Source organism: Erythrolamprus reginae, chromosome 2, assembly GCF_031021105.1.
Source record: "Erythrolamprus reginae isolate rEryReg1 chromosome 2, rEryReg1.hap1, whole genome shotgun sequence".
Taxonomy (NCBI): Eukaryota; Metazoa; Chordata; class Lepidosauria; order Squamata; family Dipsadidae; genus Erythrolamprus; species Erythrolamprus reginae.
This window is the reverse complement of record NC_091951.1, coordinates 128465353-128484195: the sequence shown is the minus strand read 5'-3', so window position 1 is coordinate 128484195 and position 18843 is coordinate 128465353. Positions and strand designations below refer to the sequence as shown.

The following is an 18843-nucleotide window of genomic DNA, read 5'->3' as shown; positions in this document are numbered from 1 at the left end:
GGGACCAATTCCTCCAAACATTGTATCTTAGACAAGAGAAAATCTGTGCTTGCTTGCAATTTCTTTGGTGTGACGTTCAAATGTTATTATTATTTTAGATAAGATAAGAGTATCCAACTTTACACTGCAACAAGCAGATCAGAGATGTAACTATTCTACTATAATAAAAAATAAAATCTTAATATTCTGGCCTTGTTCAAGAAGAATATAATAAATGGTTGTTGATGAAATGGTTTGTGTTAAGTCACTAAAAATATTTTTTTCAACAAATCGACCCATTCTACACAATCCATCATATTTGCATTTTGTAAGATACATTATGAAATGTCTGCATTAAGAATTTGGTCATTTCAACTTCTTTAGTAGTATATAAAATAAGAATGGTTCTTCAGTTTAACTCGGGCACCGAGATATAATATGTTAATAAATATGTAACAATTATTAAAAGGAAGATTTTCCTTTGTATATTAGACATAAGCTGCATGCCAATTACACTACCCTTTAGGTAGTGCAAATCTTAAATAATGATACCAAATATGTTATGTATAAAGCAAGATGCTTTATTCCTTTTTCCTTTATCTTCTTCTCTTTTCTTTTTCTTTTCCCTTTTTTCCTCTTTCTTATGTGTATATATTGTCACCATGTCGGTTTTTTAATTATGTTTTTAATGTATATATTTAATAAAATCTTTTTCCAAAAAAAAATATGTTAATGACTAAAAAATACAATCCAGACAAATGGCAATGACAGTTTAATAAAAAATATACTTCGTAGTAGGTCAGACTGGTAATTAATTAACATTAAAAGTAATTTAGATAACAATAATAACAGGCTGAAGAGTTGGAAGTGATCTTGAGGTCTTCTAGTCCACTTTCCTGCTCTTGCAAGAAACCCTATACCACTGTGTGTAGGGTTTCCTATACCCAGTTTGAATGAAAACCAGATTGGATGATTGGTACAAAAATTAATTTACATTTCACAGTTCAAAGAAGAATAAAAAATAAAAAATATATTTATATTATGAAAAAGCATAATATACAATAGCTTTGTTGGGAAAATACAAATAATAACTGCAGGAGTAAAAATCAGTTTTTTTAACAAATATTTAAGTAGAAAATGACCACACACATAAAAATCCTTTGACTCTTAATGATCACAATTAACACTGCCATCCTATATGGAACTCAATAAACAAATGTTTTCACTAAGAACAAACATTAGCAGGCATGCCGGGTTTGATAACGTCCGGAAATATCTGTTAAGCTATTCTTGAACAAATCTGTTACTAAATCTTTATATGGAAAATATATATAGAACTACTGTTTAGAAGATTTCTTCATCTTGAAAAAAAATCCGGTAATAATAAGACAGACTACGGAGTATATTTTAATCAATTTTTCAGTGAAAAATGAATGTGCTTAATGGGTTTCATACCACGGGTGGGAGGGGGAGATATAATATGGTATAATATGAAGAAACCAATAACAAATTGTCTCCAATACAAATTGATAACTCCTCTAATATTAATTTAGAGTTCATCCAACACAGATCAGTTATTCCTTTAATTTAAAAAGACAAAGTTGAGCTTGAATTTGATCTTCACGCATTTTCGCTTCTAAAGATTTCCAGCAGCATATGTTAACATGCATTGCTTCTTTGAACATCGGTCTTTTCCATCTATCAACAGAAGGGGCATTCGTTTGAAGTAATCAACAATGCCAGTCACCGAAGTAAAGTCCTGTGTGATTTGCAAAATATTTTTCAGTTACTATTGTGGCAGAAAAAAAGTTCAACTTCATTTTGCCTACTTTATAATTTCATTTTGTACAATTATTGAGTTGAGAACAGATCAGCTTGGAGCCTGACAGGATCTTTATTTAGTTATTAATATTTTAATAGAAATATTAGATTGGAGAGACCTGGCCTATTGAATGGCCAAGATTTGGACATCCTTGAATGGGTAACATCTTTTTTATGTATTTGATTCTGCTCAGTTAATGTATTCACATTTTGTAGAACATCTGAGGGAGAAGCAATTTGACTGATTTAAAAAGTCTTATATTTAACAAGTCTCCATAGTGGAAAGATTAAGGGTTAAGATAATGATGCCATAGCATACCTCGTTTCCTTTCAAGCTAGTTCCCAAGAAGTACACCTGAGTCTCTTGTTGATAACGTATCTGGATATTATAAACTTTGTTGTGGTAAAGCACCATTAGAACATATGGCTGCGTAACTGATTTTTTGGAGCTGTCTCTTACTAAAAATGTACCATCCTAAAAAAGTAACACATTAAAATGTTTTTGAGTAAATATATAACAACAGCTTTATAAATTAAAAATACATGAAAAACTGAAATAAAATTTGATACCAGCATGAAACCCACATCTCTTAAATTTGCTGAGGTTGAAAAATACTGATCCATTCAGACAATAATAATTGAAACCTGTACCTGGTTTATATTCCTGAGTGCAACTTCTGCATCTGACCGGGTGATATCAGCAACATACCACTTCTGATTTTGTTGACTCTGATGATCAGTCAGCCAAATGAAAAAAGAAATGGAAAAAATGTGTTTATTATCATAAACATGGAGGTGGAATTTTGAAATGTATTTAGGAAAGCATACAGGTCATTTAAAGTCCCAAAAGTATTCAACTGCTAGAAGTTGATTTTGCTTATATTGCTAAATATGCATGTTTAATGTAAATAAATTATATTACATCTTCTTGAAAAAAGTTTTGTTTATCCTTCATGGCTTTTGAATGCCATTCTAAAATATTTTGCACCTGCCATGAATTTACTTAATAATACTTCTGTTTTAAGACGGAACTACCAACTAGTATTTGGAACTTTTCACCATACCCAGAGGTGTTTCCTTCATCTTCTCTCTGCAATATTTTCTTTGCTTTCTTTTTTTCTTTATTTATGGCAAAAGCATCATGATTAAAATAAGGCATGCTACACAGCATAATATTTAAAATATAAAAATGCAAGATTAAAATATGTACAAGTTAAAATATGTACAAGATCTTGCCCAGAAACTAGCAACATTAATTACATCTAGCTGCCATAGATCCTCAAGTGTATAAAGCCCTTCATGGCATCGGACCAGAATATCTCTGGGGCCGCCTGCTGCCGCACAAATCCCAGCGACCAGTTAGGTCCCACAGATTTGGCCTTCTCTGGGTCCCATCGACTAAAGAATGTCGTCTGGCAGGACCCAGGGGAAGAGCCTTCTCTGTGGCAGCCCCGACCCTCTGGAACCAACTCCCCCACAGAGATTAGAATTGCCCCCACCCTCCTTGCCTTTCGTAAACTCTTCAAAACCCACCTCTGCCGCCAGGCATGGGGGAATTGAGACATCTCCCCCTAGCCTATATAGTTTAAGCATGGTATGTTTGTGTGTATGTTTTGCTTTTTAACCCTGCTGTTCTGTTCGAAAAAACTCCCTAATATTATGTTCCCGGGTCTATTTGACCCGGACTGCAAATTGATCATTTTAGGTACTTATATTTGGTCTTCTTGAAAGCTTTTTTCACCTGGAAACAAGTTTGAACATTTCTGCACACAATGGAATGAAAATTGAACTGAAAAAATTAATCCTTATTGGTTTATTTTGCACATAAATGTGCCTCCCCCCCCCCGTTTTTGTGAAAGTTTTTTCAATTTATGGATAGTTTTGCTTGCAAAATCCATTCTATTTTACTAAAGTTGGTGTGGGATTGGTAGCTTGTACCTTTCTGAACATAATGATATGAAAATTGAACTGAAAAAAAAAAGATCCTTATTGGTTTATTTTGCTCATAAATGGGCCCCCATGCTTATACTCAAATAGGCTTATACTCGAGTAGGCTTATACTCGAGTATAAAATGATATGGTCTTATATTCAAAAATAAACCAATAAGAATCATTTTTTTCAGTTCATTTCTATTTTTCTTATGTTTAGGATTGTTCAATTTAGTATATCAAAATTTTTGAGTTTATTGATAATTTTGCCTGCAAAATGCATTCTATTTTACTATTCTATTTTGGTGTGGGATTGGTAGCTTGAACCTTTCTGAACATAATGATATGAAAATTAAACTGAAAAAATGATCCTTATTGGTTTATTTTGCTCATAAATGGGCCCCCATGCTTATACTCAAATAGGCTTATACTCGAGTAGGCTTATACTCGAGTATAAAACAATAAACCAATAAGAGTCATTTTTTCAGTTCATTTATATTTTTCTTATGTTCAGGATTGTTCAATTTAGTATATCAAACCTTTTGGGGGGAAATTCCTTAGGGATTTGTAGCCTTAAAAAATATAAATTGACACGAAATTCAAAAAGGATGGGGGGAGGGGCTTTTTGATCAAAATAAAAATATAAGTCTCAATTTTTCCAGTTCAATTTTCATATCATTATGTTCATAAATGTTCAAACTAGTTTTCCAGTGGAAAAAGTTTTCAAAAAGACCAAATTCAAGTACCTAAAAAAAATCATTTTGATCCGGGTCTATATGACCCGAACAGAGTAAACGTGACTTTTTTTTTGCCAAGAAAAAAAATTTTTCCCCACCCCCACAAATATTTTTTTGATGATCAGCATTGTTAAATTGAGTAAATGAATGCCTAAGATTTTAAAGAATATTTCGGATTTGGAGCATAAAAAAATAAAAAGTGAAAATGGTTGCAAGCAGCCAAGGGGGGGGGGGGGGAGGCCTTATTTCTGATGTTAAAAAAACAGTAAGAATCATTTTTTTCAGTTCCTTTATATTTTTCTTATATTCAGAAATGTTCAAGCTACCAATCCCACACCAACTCCAGTAAAATAGAATGCATTTTGCAAGCAAAACTATCCATAAATTGAAAAAACTTTCACAAAAACGGGGGGAGGCACATTTATGTGCAAAATAAACCAATAAGGAATAATTTTTTCAGTTCAATTTTCATTCCATTGTGTGCAGAAATGTTCAAACTTGTTTCCAGATGAAAAAAGCTTTCAAAAAGACCAAATATAAGTATCTAAAATGATCAATTTGCAGTCCGGGTCAAATAGACCCGGGAACATAACATTAGGGAGTTTTTTTGCCCAGCAAAAACTAAGCCCCCCACCCCCCAAAAAAAATTCTCATAGAGAGAACCCCTGAAATGATGAAAATTCATGAAATTTCAAGTTTCAGATATGCAGGGAAAATGTTTTACAGGGGACTCAAACTTGGTTTCGGGTCACATACGACCTGAACAGAACAGCATGGTTAAATAGGGTTTTTTATAGAGATTTTAAATATTAGATTTGTTATACATTGTTTTTATCATTGCTGTAAGCCGCCCCGAGTCTACGAAGAGGAGTGGCATACAAATCTAATAAATAATAATAAAATAATAATGACAAGCAGGCCACAAAGTACAGGTGTGCATATGTGTTGTTGTCTACCTGTCATCACATTTGCAAGGGCAGAAATCACTGGATAGTCCAATTTATTCAGAGTATCTTTGAATTTTCTTGTAAGTATATAGATTAGTCAACAATTTCCATAGTTCCCAGCTTTTGCCAGAGCTTTGTTTTTGCTTTGCTTTGTATTAAGTCCTTGCTTAAGGTTCTATACCTTAACCGCCCAGAGTCCCTAAGGAGTTGGGCGGCATAAAATCAAATAAATAAATAAATAAATATTGAATGAATAAATAAAATAAATGTACAGGCATTCTGCATATTTTCTTTCTAATACAGGTAGTCCTCGACTTACAACAGTTCATTTAGTCACCCTTCAAACATAACTGAAAAATAGGACATATTTTTCACACTTACAACCATTGCAGCATCCCACTGGTAACAAGATCAAGCTTTGGATGCCTTGCAACTAGTTCATATTTATAAAAGTTGCAGTATTTCAGGGTCGTGTGATCTCCTTTTGTGACTATCTGACATGCAAAGTCAATGGGGAAGCCAGATTCACTTAACAACCATGTTACTAATTTAAGAATTATAGCGATTCACTTAAAAACTGTAGGAAGAACAGTTGTAAAATGGGGCAAAACAAATGTCTTACTTAAAAACATAAATTCTGGGCTCAATTGTGGTAATACATCTAGGACTATCTGTATATTACACAATTTATACAATTAATAATTTATAATATTTTTGTTTTTTAAGTTAATATTATAGTGTTAATAAAAACAAAGAATGAGGGAAGCAGTAGAAACAGTGGAGGAAATCTAAGTTTTAAAAGTTGTAGTTTAAATCAAGAGAGGGGTTAGTTTGACCTGAACTTGGATCGTGAATTCTCTTGCACAATTCCTAGACCACAATTAGACAGGATCAAGTCATTTTTAGTTGTGAAGCTTTTCTCCATTTCTAATGTCAATGACTCCTTGAGGTTTATCAATTATGTCAGCTAACTACTAATTTAAAATATCCATTTATTTTTGGCTTGCTATAATTCTATGCCAGCATGGAATTCTTTGTCCCCATTGCTGATTCCCTTTGCCTGTGTTTTAGTCTCCCCACGCCAACCAATGATGGTGTCCTGATTTCATGTGTAAAGGCCATTTTATGTGTGCAAGCAAAATGATTAGTTAAATATAGTCTATTTGCTTCTGCAGTAAACATCTGGTAAGAACCTATGCACTAATCATGATAGTAAATATATGATTAGATGGGCATGTGCTTTCAGGATTTGCCATATGGCTTAAATGGGGGCCTCTTACAGATGTAGTTCTCACCAGGGGGGGGGGTTTCTAACTTACCTGGATGCCAGTTCGTTTTCTCCTGCACTGCATGGCTGTGCCTCATGTGCATGCGCATGAGCAGCGCCAAAAAATATTCCCCCAAAAGCTAAAAACAAAATGGCAACCACATGCAGAGTGCCAGAACTCGGCTTCTAGGCATGCTCAGAAGAAAAAATATTTAAAAGTCCCCTCCCCATAATAATAAATAATAATAATTAAAAAAATATATAGCCCACAAACCAGCACCGACCGAACCAGTTCTGTGATGTCATCAGGACGTCACTAGCAGGTTGATACCAGTTCAGGTGAACTGGTCCAAACCATGAGAAACCCATCTCTGATTCCCACCTCTGCACACCACATATTATATATGTTTTTTATGTCGGATCACCCTGGTATATTGAAGTAACATCACAGCTCCTTTTTGCCTCTAGTCCCAACCCAGGGCCATTTCAAGGCAGTTAATTTATTCATAGCCGGCAACTATATTCTGTATACAGCAAAAAACATGTGATATGTATATGTAAACCAGCCCTAAACAAAAAAAAACATATAATCATCACCATGTCAATCCTTCAACTAAATGTGATTCCACCAACCAATCAAAACATTAAAACATAGCCACCCAATCTATTTGCTACATTCAAACCAAATCTCCACCCCCAACACTATTTATAAGGAACAAATGGCAGTTGCAAAACAAGCTATATTTACAGCAGCACGAAGCTTACAACTTCAGCCTGATGATGGTGAATGTGATTTCACCGAAACGTCGCATAGACATGCAAAATATTACACAGGGCAAAACCCGAATTCAGAACAATCTACACACACACACACACACACACACACATATATATACACATACATACATACATACATACATACATACATACATACATACACACATACATACATATACATACATATATACATATATATTTCTGTTGGATTACCCTGGTATATTGAAGGAATGTCATATATATACTGTATATATATATACTGTATAAAAAGCTTCTACTTTGGGTAGTGGGGATCATATGACAAGTTTCTTACAAGTTTTCCTACAGAGCTTCTTTTTATTTTATTTAAATAATAGAAGTAGATGCAATCCTGCTGGTCTTTATTGTTGACTTCAACTTGTCTTGACCTCAACTTACCTTAGCTGACATTTTATGTCCATATACTGCTCCTTTAATTTCATATGTATCAGCTGGGTCTGAGATGCTATTGAATAAATCACTTACATGTTCCAATATTTAATTTTTGTATACCTTATAACTTTGTTCCATTCTTTCATTGTCAGCTTTAGGAAACTCTGCATTTGGTTTATTGGGAATTGGTAAGGGTGGTCTGCCATTTGCTGGGCTCTTGGAAAAGTTTCTGGAGAGATTACCTTCAGAAACATTAAAAGTGTTTAGAAATTAAAGTTAGTCCACTGAACTCATACTGAGATATAGTTAAAGAATCTATTTTGAATCAATTTTCATATTGACACCAAGATTTAGCCTAATGCTGTTTTGCTGTAAATCCAGTCTACAAACTGATTAAAAACACACTGTAAAACCAACCACAAACTTTTACTCAAAAATGCATTGATAGCTTGCTAGAGATGGAAAAATTCCCAACATTTTTTGTTTGCAAAATCCACCAGATATTCTCTTTCACCGTAATGTATATACAAATATTACTTTTCTATCTGTTACCAGTAAAGTAGAAGTTACAAAGGCGAGTAAATAATTATCTTCTGTGATAAATCATGTACAGTTCTAACTGATTATACAGTACACGGTAAATTTGTTGATCTTGGCTTCCACTGGTACATGTGCATCTCCTTAGCTTTATTACTCTACCCTAATTTATGATTCATCACTGTTTATATATGTAAAATGTCTCCACACATATTTTAAAGGGTCACCTTAATTGCTCATATATTTAACAACCATATTTATTGGCATGTACAGTAGCTATATGCATCCCCATCACTATGTAATTATATCACTAGTTGAAAACTAGAACAAAAGGCAATATATAAAGTTGGGCCTGCTTTGCAAGTATGGGAAACTAAAAAAAAAGAATAGTGAAATTGGTTGGGTAAATTTACATTTCTGTTTTTATTTCGTGTCTTTACTTGTCTTATTCCTTTGTTGCGACACAGAGATCATTGATGCTTTATAAATTTGCATTAATACAAATATTTTATGGTTCTCCAACTGATAAGATTTAATGAAATACTTGATTTCATTATCTGCAGATTATATCAAAATGCAAAGTCAAATTCATAAAATGTTTATAAAATACATACTTGACAGAAGACGTGGTGGTAACGATGCACTTGTGGGAATGCTATAATGAAAACAAAGACTGATTAGGATATACAGATGAATTCTGATATAGTACCCTCTTAAACTACAGCTATATGAACAGTAGTGTTGTTAAGAAGTTAACTTTTGCTGTCCCTTTTTCTACAATCTTTACCATATGTAATTAAGAAATTGCCTTTATTGCAATCTTTTAGAATTCTTGTGAGCAATTAATATTTACAATACTTCTATTAAAAACAATAGGTTTAAAGTAAGGCAAATTCTAATGCTAATAGTACGTTAGGAGCTTTAGATGCATCTGGATCATGTCAGGAAGACAAGAATTTTTTTTAAATGTTCAGTTTTAGATAATACACATTCCTTTTATAATAACTGAAACAATTTAGAGACTTGATTAGCAAATGGTTGGTTAAACTTTTTAAAAATTTATCCATTTTTTAAAAAGGGATCTGTGCAAAGCCAGGCATAGCCTTTCCACTCCAACAACATTGACTGAAATTACCTCAAAAGGAGAATTGCCACAACATTCTGACAAGTGGTGGGATTCAAATAATTGAACAACAGTTTCTCTGCCCTAACGACTGGCTGGGTGGGCATGATGGGCATAACAAGGGGATGTGACAGGCAGCACTTGGCCTTCTGCACTCCCCTGGGAGCAAAAAAATTGGGGGGCGCTGCACCCTCCTGTGCCCTATTTTAGGCCTAGTAGTCCTCTCTGCAGCATCTTGGGAGCAAAAAGACAGCTATGGTGGGGGGGGGCTGATGTACCCACACACCCCATTTTGGACCTAGTAGGCCTCCCTGAACCTACCTGAGAACCAAAATGGGGCACATGGGGATCCCTGGAAGGGGCAGGGAGGAGTGGGGCCATCCAGCAATTTAACTACTGGTTTGTCCGAACCAGCACAAACTAGCTGACACCCCCCCCCCCCCGAGCCCATTCAAAAAGATATTTGATTGATAATATCAAAAGTCACTGGAAGCTCAAGAAGGACCATGCAGGTCTCAGTAGAGATCATCCATAAATGCAATAAATTATGCTTCAGTACTATATCTAGACATGTAATCCAAGTGAAATAGATCCAGATGTATTTTGTGCTTTTTCCTGGTCCTGTTCAACTTTTAAATGATTTCCCCTAAAATGGGCAGCTTGGGGACAGGACCAAAATTGCTCAATTTCTGGTCCAAAGATTGGGTCCAGCATTGGTTTCTTAAGAAATGAATGAAGATGAACCACTGCTATGTTCTTAGGCGAGTTTGGAACACCATTTTACCGGGGCAGACGGTACTCTTGATTTCCAAAATAAGAGTATAGCCATTTTTTTCAAATTGCTTTTGTTCCAGAGTGAATTTTTTTAGCATGAATAAATATTAAAATTATATTTCCATTGGACAGTTTTCAAATGTGCTTTGAAGCATTTAATACAAGAAGTACAGTAGGTCTATGGCTAACATCAAACCCTTTCTATAACTAACACAGAGGGAGGCTGTATCTTCCTTTCCTGTTCCTATTCTATCCTTTCTCTATGTTCTTTATAGAAATAAGGAATAATTGGCAGTCTCCGATGAATGCTGAAACATTTTAATTTGCTTGTTAGTTTTATCAACAAATAATAAATTATTTTAGACTTAGCTATTTACCTGTGGGATTTCCACAGCAGTGGAACATCTTTAGTTTAAAAATCTTAAATATATTATTATGAAAGTGTCCTACTTCAAACTTCTTAACTCTGCAAGAAAAGGCTATACATGTGGGACTTTTTAGCTTGGAAAATACACAACTGAGAGGAGACACGAGTTAGGGATATAAAGAGCATGGAGAACATCAATAGGGAAGTTTTGTCACTACCTCAAAACGTTTGTCAAAAATTAAAATGGATACTAATCTAGAGTACTAGCATACATTATTAAAAGAATATTATTCATAGAATTAAACGATGGATAATAATTGCAGCATAATTGTATGCTTTGGATTGACGGTTCAATTCAACCAACCTTTCAGTATGTAAATCAGTCTTCATTTTGGGTGGTAAAGGAATTATAGACTTAGTGGTTCTGGAAGGAAAGGTGTTGAAGGGTTGAGGTGATGGCTGTGGAACTGGCCTTTGGAGAATATCTAGAGAGAAGAACAAAAACAAACAATTGGCAAAAAAACCCACATTGGCTGTATAAAAGGACAATTTCATGCTAAGGATCACTAGAAAAGGAGATTGCAAATAAAAATGCTAACACTGTAATACCCTTATCAAATTGATGGTACATCTTCACTTAGAATATTGCTTATGAGCCTGGTATTCTGGTAGCCATCTTTAGCTGCTCAGCAACCAAAATTAGCTGGGGGCTCAAAGAATTCCTCTGCAAGAAAAGGCTATACATGTGGGACTTTTTAGCTTGGAAAATACACAACTGAGAGGAGACATGAATTAGGGATATAAATAGTATGGAGAACATCAGTAGGGAAGTTTTGTCACTACCTCAAACGTTTGTCAAAAAACCCATACAATAGAGCTGATTAGAAGATGTTTTAAAACACACAAAATGAAATACAGTACTTCTTTACATCATGCACAGTTAACTTGTGGTCTCAAAAAGATATTGGAAAAATGGTGGGAGGACAGGCTTATTAGGAGCTAGTGTTCTTGGAAAGTTCAAGATTAATTCTCACTTAGGGAAGCCTATGCCCAAATAGAATTTGCATGGGAGCAATAGTAAGAGTGAGAAATATATATCCATTTTTTGCAGTTGAGCACCCTAAAGGCATCAGGTTTACTATTGTGAAAAACAAAATGCTGAACTAAGCTGGTTATCCTGATCCAGAAGGACTGGATTCTTATGCAGTCATATGAGCTATATTATATGCTAGAGCAAAATAATTATTCAAGGACAGTAAGTCTTATTGATGCTTTCCATATGAACATCTAATAAGACTTCTAATAAGCATATTGCATGGCCACCACTGGCTCCAAATTTGCTCATTAATTTCATTTCAAGTGATAGCATTCTTAATATACATTATTGTTAGCAATTTACAGTAGTGGCATAATCTTGCAAGTCGTTCAGTGCAAATTACTTATTTCCCATGGAAAGTTTTTTCAATTCCTTCTCTAGAGCTCTTTTTTTTTTTGAAAAGTTTTTGGAAAGACACTTGGAAAGTATCTCATTCTCTACTGCTAATATTTAAGAGAAAACAGATTCACTGGATATGACATTAGTGAAGTAAATATAAACATTACGTACTGTCAGATTCCATCTGAAAAAGATATAAGATAAATCAATATTAGTGTTGTCAGTTCTTTATTGATTAACTGAATTGGTTTATTTAGAATATCAACATAACATCTACAAAAGTAGTGTATCATCAAAATAATGTATCATAGGCATATGTGAGAATTATCTATAGAATCTAGGCATCTAAGGCCTAGATAGATATAAAACACTCTAATTAGAGTACTAAACTTCCGACCTTTTGGACAGCGGACCTTGCCAGAAAATGCAAAAAGTACAAAAAAAATGTTTACATCCTGTATCAGAGATGAAGAAATCCTATTTTTTAGGCCAAGAAACATTCATAAAGGCAGAACAACAACTTGATGGATTAATATAGAGAGTTCCAAGGAACTATAATGAAATTAGATGCAAGACAACCCCATATATGGACAGGAAGAAGTGGGTGTAAAAGAGACATCGAAAATTCTATATAAGATGATTCTTGTAGTTAGGTACTTTACCTTCTGAGGTTCACGGGTATTCTTCCCGTGACTTCTCTTGGTCCCTGTATGATACTGTATGATCATGCTGGAATCTTTAAAATCTTTATGTTATGTTTGATATATGTTATGTTTGATATATGTTTCTATGATATATATATATATCATGTGGTTAATAAAGTTTTTTAGCTTTTATTCTCTTGGTCTGGGGAATTTTTCTTACAGCATATGTACAGTATGCGCGTATCCATCTATCCATACATGCATACATATGAGGAACATAATAGGAATTATCTTAGAAGAAAAAGGAAATCCTTTAAGGTAGTATCTTTCCTTCCTTCCTTCCTTCCCTCCCTCCCTCCCTCCTTCCTTCCTTCCTTCCATCCTTCCTACCCTCCTTCCTTCCTTCCTTCCTTCCTTCCATCCTTCCTTCCTACCCTCCTTCCTTCCTTCCTTCCTTCCTTCCTTCCATCCTTTTTCCTACCCTCCTTCCTACCCTCCTTCCTTCCTTCCATTTTCACCATTGTTGGTGTTGATCTCAGGTCAGACTAAAATATTTCTATCATCTTCAAGATGGACATCTTCTCCTACTCTATTCTACACTTGGCAGCAAAATTTTGGGAGGTTCTGTTTTAAAATCTTCCACTGTTTGGGTAGGAAGCATGTATTAAATGTATTGTTATAAAAACAACAACCAGATAGTTAAATGTACTGCTACTGATTTATCTATTATGTTAACCATATTGCAATGTGGTATATTTAGGCAGTAAAGAGATCCTATAAACTGGTTCAAGGATTAGTGAGACAAGTTAGAAAAGGTAAAAAAAAAGACTTGTTAAATTGAGAACATGTACAAATGACCGTTTCTAACAGAGAGATTATACATAGATATACTTACTTCTGTCTGTCTTTCAGGCATCTGATTGCTCCTAGAAATCAAGTAAAATTACTAATACATTCTTCAAGTATTTATCTTTGTATTCTTACAATTTATATTTATATTGATTGTTTTTTGATTGCTTATTTGAACCCTATGACAATCATTAAGTGTTGTACCTCATGATTCTTGACAAATGTATATTTTATATTATGTATACTGAGAGCATATGCACCAAAGACAAATTCCTTGTGTGTCCAATCACACTTGGCCAATAAAGAATTCTATTCTATTCCGTTCCGTTCCATTCCATTCTATTCATTTTAAAAAATGGTCCACCAAGTATAGCAACCCTGATGATCCAAAGAGAATACACTGAGAGCATATTCACACAGTCCCCACCCTCGTGGTCTACTGAAAGGCCCTAAAAACATGGGTAGGTTTTTAAACCTGATGAAGTGGACAAGGCCATTGGAGCTGTAAGCTCCGCCACCTGTTTGCTGGATCCGTGTCCCTCTTGGTTGGTTTTGGCCAGTCGAGAGGTGACACGGAGCTGGGTCCAGGAGATTGTCAATGCCTTCTTGGGGAGGGGGTCCTTTCCGGCTCCTTATAAGGAGGCACTTGTGCGCCCCCTCCTCAAGAAGCCTTCCTGGACCCAGCCGTGCTCAATAACTACGGTCCAGTCTCCAACCTTCCCTTTATGGGGAAGGTTGTTGAGAAGGTGGTGGCGCTTCAACTCCAGCGGTCCTTGGCAGAAGCCGATTATCTAGGTCCTCAACAGTCTGGATTCAGGCCTGGTTACAGCACGGAAACTGCTTTGGTCGCATTGATGGATGATCTCTGGCGGGCCTGGGACAGGGGCTTGTTCTCTGTCCTGGTGCTTCTTGACCTCTCAGCGGCTTTCGATACCATCGACCATGGTATCCTTCTGCGCCGGCTGGAGGGGTTGGGAGTGGGAGGCACTGTTCTTCAGTGGTTCTCCTCCTACCTCTCCGGTCGGTCGCAGTCGGTGTTAGTGGGAGGTCAGAGGTCGACCTCTAGGTCTCTACCTTGTGGGGTACCTCAGGGGTCAGTCCTCTCCCCCCTGCTATTTAATATCTACATGAAACCGCTGGGTGAGATCATCCAAGGGCATGGGGTGAAGTATCATCAATATGCCGATGATACCCAGTTATACATCTCCACCCCATGTCCAGTCAACGAAGCAGTGGAAGTGATGTGCCGGTGCCTGGAGGCTGTTGGGGCCTGGATGGGTGTCAACAAACTCAAACTCAACCCAGACAAGATGGAGTGGCTGTGGGTCCTGCCTCCCAAGGACAATTCCATCTGTCCGTCCGTTATCCTGAGGGGAGAATCATTGACCCCCTCAGAGAGGGTTCATAACTTGGGCATCCTCCTCGATCCACAGCTCACATTAGAGAAACACCTTTCAGCTGTGGCGAGGGGGGCATTTGCCCAGGTTCGCCTGGTGCACCAGTTGCGACCCTATTTGGACCGGGAGTCACTACTCACAGTCACTCATGCCCTCATCACCTCGAGGCTCGACTAATGTAACGCTCTCTACATGGGGCTACCTTTGAAAAGTGTTCGGAAACTTCAGATCGTGCAGAATGCAGCTGCGAGAGCAATCATGGGCTTTCCCAAATATGCCCATGTTACTCCAACACTCCGCAGTCTGCATTGGTTGCCGATCAGTTTCCGGTCACAATTCAAAGTGTTGGTTATGACCTATAAAGCCCTTCATGGCACCGGACCAGATTACCTCAGGGACCACCTTCTGCTGCATGAATCCCACGCGACCAATTAGGTTCCACAGAGTGGGTCTTCTCCGGGGCCCATCAACCAAACAATGTCGCTTGGCAGGACCCAGAGGAAGAGCCTTCTCTGTGGCGGCCCCGACCCTCGGGAACCAACTCCCCCCAGAGATTAGAATTGCCCCCACCCTCCTTGCCTTTCGTAAGCTGCTTAAAACCCACCTCTGCCGCCAGGCATGGGGGAACTAAGATACACTTCCCCCCTAGGCCTTTTATGCATGGTATGTTTGTATGTATGACTGGTTTTTATATAATGGGTTTTTAACTGTTTTTTAGTATTGGATTTTGTTGTACTGTTTTACTGCTGTTGTTAGCCGCCCCGAGTCTGCGGAGAGGGGCGGCATACAAATCCAATAAAATACAAATACAAAATACAAAATCATATTTTTATTATTGTATTTTATTATTATTGTACACTGCCCTGAGCTCGCTTGGAGAAACACGGCCTATACATTTGATTAAATAAATAAATTTTAATTTTACACTAGTAATAAATCATTACTTTCCTGAAGTTGTTGTAATTGTAATAGTGCTTACTGTATATCCTAAAGGAGGAATAAGTCTACAGAGAGGGGCGGCATACAAATCAAATCAAATCAAATCAAATCAAATCAAATCATAAGAAGCCAACAGAGGTAGTCCTTGTTTAGCCACTGCCTCCTACAATCACCATTTACAGTTACTATGGTAATGTTAAAGTAATTTTGTGACCAATCCTTGCATTAACTGCAGTAGAAATAAAGATCATAAGCATAGCTTTTGGTTTCATTTAGCAACCTCTTTGCTTAATGACAGAGTTGCCTGTATCAATTGTAGTCACTAAACAAGAATTACTGCTATTAGGTGACAGTGAGTTGAGGGAAACATCTCAGGAGGGAAATTGAGTGTGAATCATTTATATCATTTTTATCCCCATCTTTCTAAGTGACCTACAGACTATTTGCATTTCAGTCATGTGACATTCTGCTATTTAAGTTCTGTGTTAGAGTTAGAGTTCTGTTAAAAAATCAAAATGTGGCACACAGAACATGTTCGAAAGAACAAAAGAAAATACTTTGCTAATAAGAAGTCCATATAATTGTTTTCCAGAGATGTAGCCCATCAGTGCACAGCATTTGTCTAGGCCAGTGTTTCCCAACCTTGGCAACTTGAAGATATTTGGACTTCAACTCCCAGAATGCTGGCTGGGGAATTCTGGGAGTTGAAGTCCAAATATCTTCAAGTTGCCAAGGTTGGGAAACACTGGTCTAGGCTAATGCTAAATTATTTATGTTTTACAGATATAGTTACTTTGTGAGTGGCGGCATTCTTCTAGAGGAAGAACTGTTTTTTTCTAATCTCTCAATGGGTGGCAGAGGAGGCTTCTGTATCTTTGCCAAATCTTCTGCCAGAGATCTAAGAGAGAAAGAGAGAGGAAGAGAATTTCTTCATTTTGTGTTTCCTTGGCTAATTCTGATGGTTTACTTTACAGAAAATCAAATGGTTACCTGAGCTTTGGTGTTAGAGCCTAAAAAGAAAGAAAAACAAGGGTACATATTTTTAAAAGCTGAAAAAACAAGCTAAAATATTGTATTTATTCACTAGAATAAAGCTATCGCTTACCATTTCAGGAAAAGCTCGTTTGCCTTAATTGAGAAAAAAGTGAATGAAAAGAAAAAATAACAGTTATTCACTGGACTCAGAAAACAAGACAGTGCTGCTATGGTTACATTAAGTTTAAGAGAAAGCCAAAATCTAATAATGTCTTTATCTCTTATAAAACACATTAAAATACAGGCACCATATTTTTGGAGTATAAGATGCACCTTTTTTCTCCCTAAAAAGGCTGAAAATTTGGGTGAATGTAGGGTTCCCCCCCACCCCGAAGATTTTTTCCCCAGCCCTAACTAGGTGCTAATGATCTTCCCAGCTCTTACTTTGCAGGCACTTTCATTGTTACTCTCTGCGAAGAATGTTTTCCAAGGCCTAAGTCTTTTCAGGCTTTTTTTCATTGCTCTACTTGCTCCAAATGTTTCTTTCCATCCCTAAGGAGGTGATAACAATGTTCCCAACTCTTACCGGCTTGCAAGCTCTTTCATTGTTACTTTGCAGGCTTTTTTTTAAATTACTCTACTTCAGGGTTAGGCAAAGTTGGCTCTTTTATGACTCCTATAATTCCTGATCTAGTATGGGTGGCTCAGGAATTTTGGGAATTGAAGTCCACAAGTCATAGAAGAGCCAACTTTGCCTACCCCACTCTACTTGCTCTGAATGTTACTTTCCAGCCCTAACAAGGTGCTAACAATATTTCCAGCTCTCACCGCTGGCAAGCTCTTTCATTGTTACTCTCTCTGAATAAGTTTTTTTTTAAGCCCTAACCAGGGGATAAAATAATGTGCTAAAGCTGACCAGACTAAGGATGCTAGCTAGATGAATATCAGGTAGGCAGATTCCCACCCCCCTATTTTCCTCCCAAAAACTAAGGTGCGTCTTATACTCAACAAATATGGCAATCCTCAACTTATGACCACAATTGAGCCCAACATTTTTGTAAGTAAGAAATTGGTTGAGTTTTGCCCCATTTTATGACCTTTTTGACACATTTGCCACTGCTGTTGTTAAATTAATAACACAGCCATTAAATGAATTCAATTGCTTATCAGAAGATCACAAGGACATCACATAACTCCAGGGCATGGCGACTATCATAAATATGAGTCAGTTCGCAAACATCCAAAATTTGATCACATGACTATGGGGATTCTGCAAGGGTCATAAATATGAAAAATGGTCAAAAGTTCCTTTTTCAACGCTGTTGTAACTTTGAACTATTGTAAGTCAAGGACTACCTGTTTTCATGTTTTACTTAGCTGTAGAGCACTCCATCTTGCTCCATAGACAACTTGCAACTTTAACTAGGCCTTAAAAAGAGAATCTATTTCTGGAATGCCAAAGAAATGATAGTACCCTTCGAGAAACTGTTTTAATGTTAAAGTCCATTAATGTGCCTTAAGCATGGCGTGTTTCTTGTTCTTTTATTTAATACATCAATCAACTAAACTCTTCCTTGTTGAAAACAAAATTATGAAGTTTCATTAAAATGTTCTTGCAAAGACATAACACTTTTTATCTTCAGCTTTATACACCCACTTTAAATTTGTTTTCTGACTTTTATCCAATTTTCCCTGGTTTGACTCATGCCTTTGATCAAAAACCTCTGATATTTCTAACAATCTTCCCGTAGAGTCATCAGAATTACACCTCAGATGAAAAAAAAATCTTCCTGTTGCTTGTCCATGGTGTTCTTCTGAAGCTATAGATTTCATCTCACTCCTATTCCATTTTTTAATAACCTGCACCATATATTTGTCCATTGCCCTCTCTTTTTCAGGCAATTAATAAATCTGACCCTCAACAAAGGCCAGAAT

General features: G+C 36.4%; 1 protein-coding gene across 1 annotated transcript in view; it reads right to left on the bottom strand.

Annotated features, from left to right (window-relative positions):
* Positions 1–537: 537 nt before the first annotated feature.
* The window catches only part of LCP2 (lymphocyte cytosolic protein 2), a 53506-nt gene continuing 35200 nt past the window's right edge, over positions 538–18843 (bottom strand). Inside the window, exons 11-21 of the mRNA XM_070736747.1 lie at positions 17039–17061; positions 16924–16943; positions 16727–16831; positions 13594–13674; positions 12272–12288; positions 11034–11235; positions 9020–9060; positions 7989–8110; positions 2452–2529; positions 2120–2275; positions 538–1738 (exon numbers count right to left, since the gene is read on the bottom strand). Of these exons, the coding sequence (XP_070592848.1) occupies positions 1616–1738; positions 2120–2275; positions 2452–2529; positions 7989–8110; positions 9020–9060; positions 11034–11235; positions 12272–12288; positions 13594–13674; positions 16727–16831; positions 16924–16943; positions 17039–17061 (968 nt within the window). The 3' untranslated portion in view covers positions 538–1615. The remainder of the gene's footprint in view (positions 1739–2119; positions 2276–2451; positions 2530–7988; positions 8111–9019; positions 9061–11033; positions 11236–12271; positions 12289–13593; positions 13675–16726; positions 16832–16923; positions 16944–17038; positions 17062–18843) is intronic.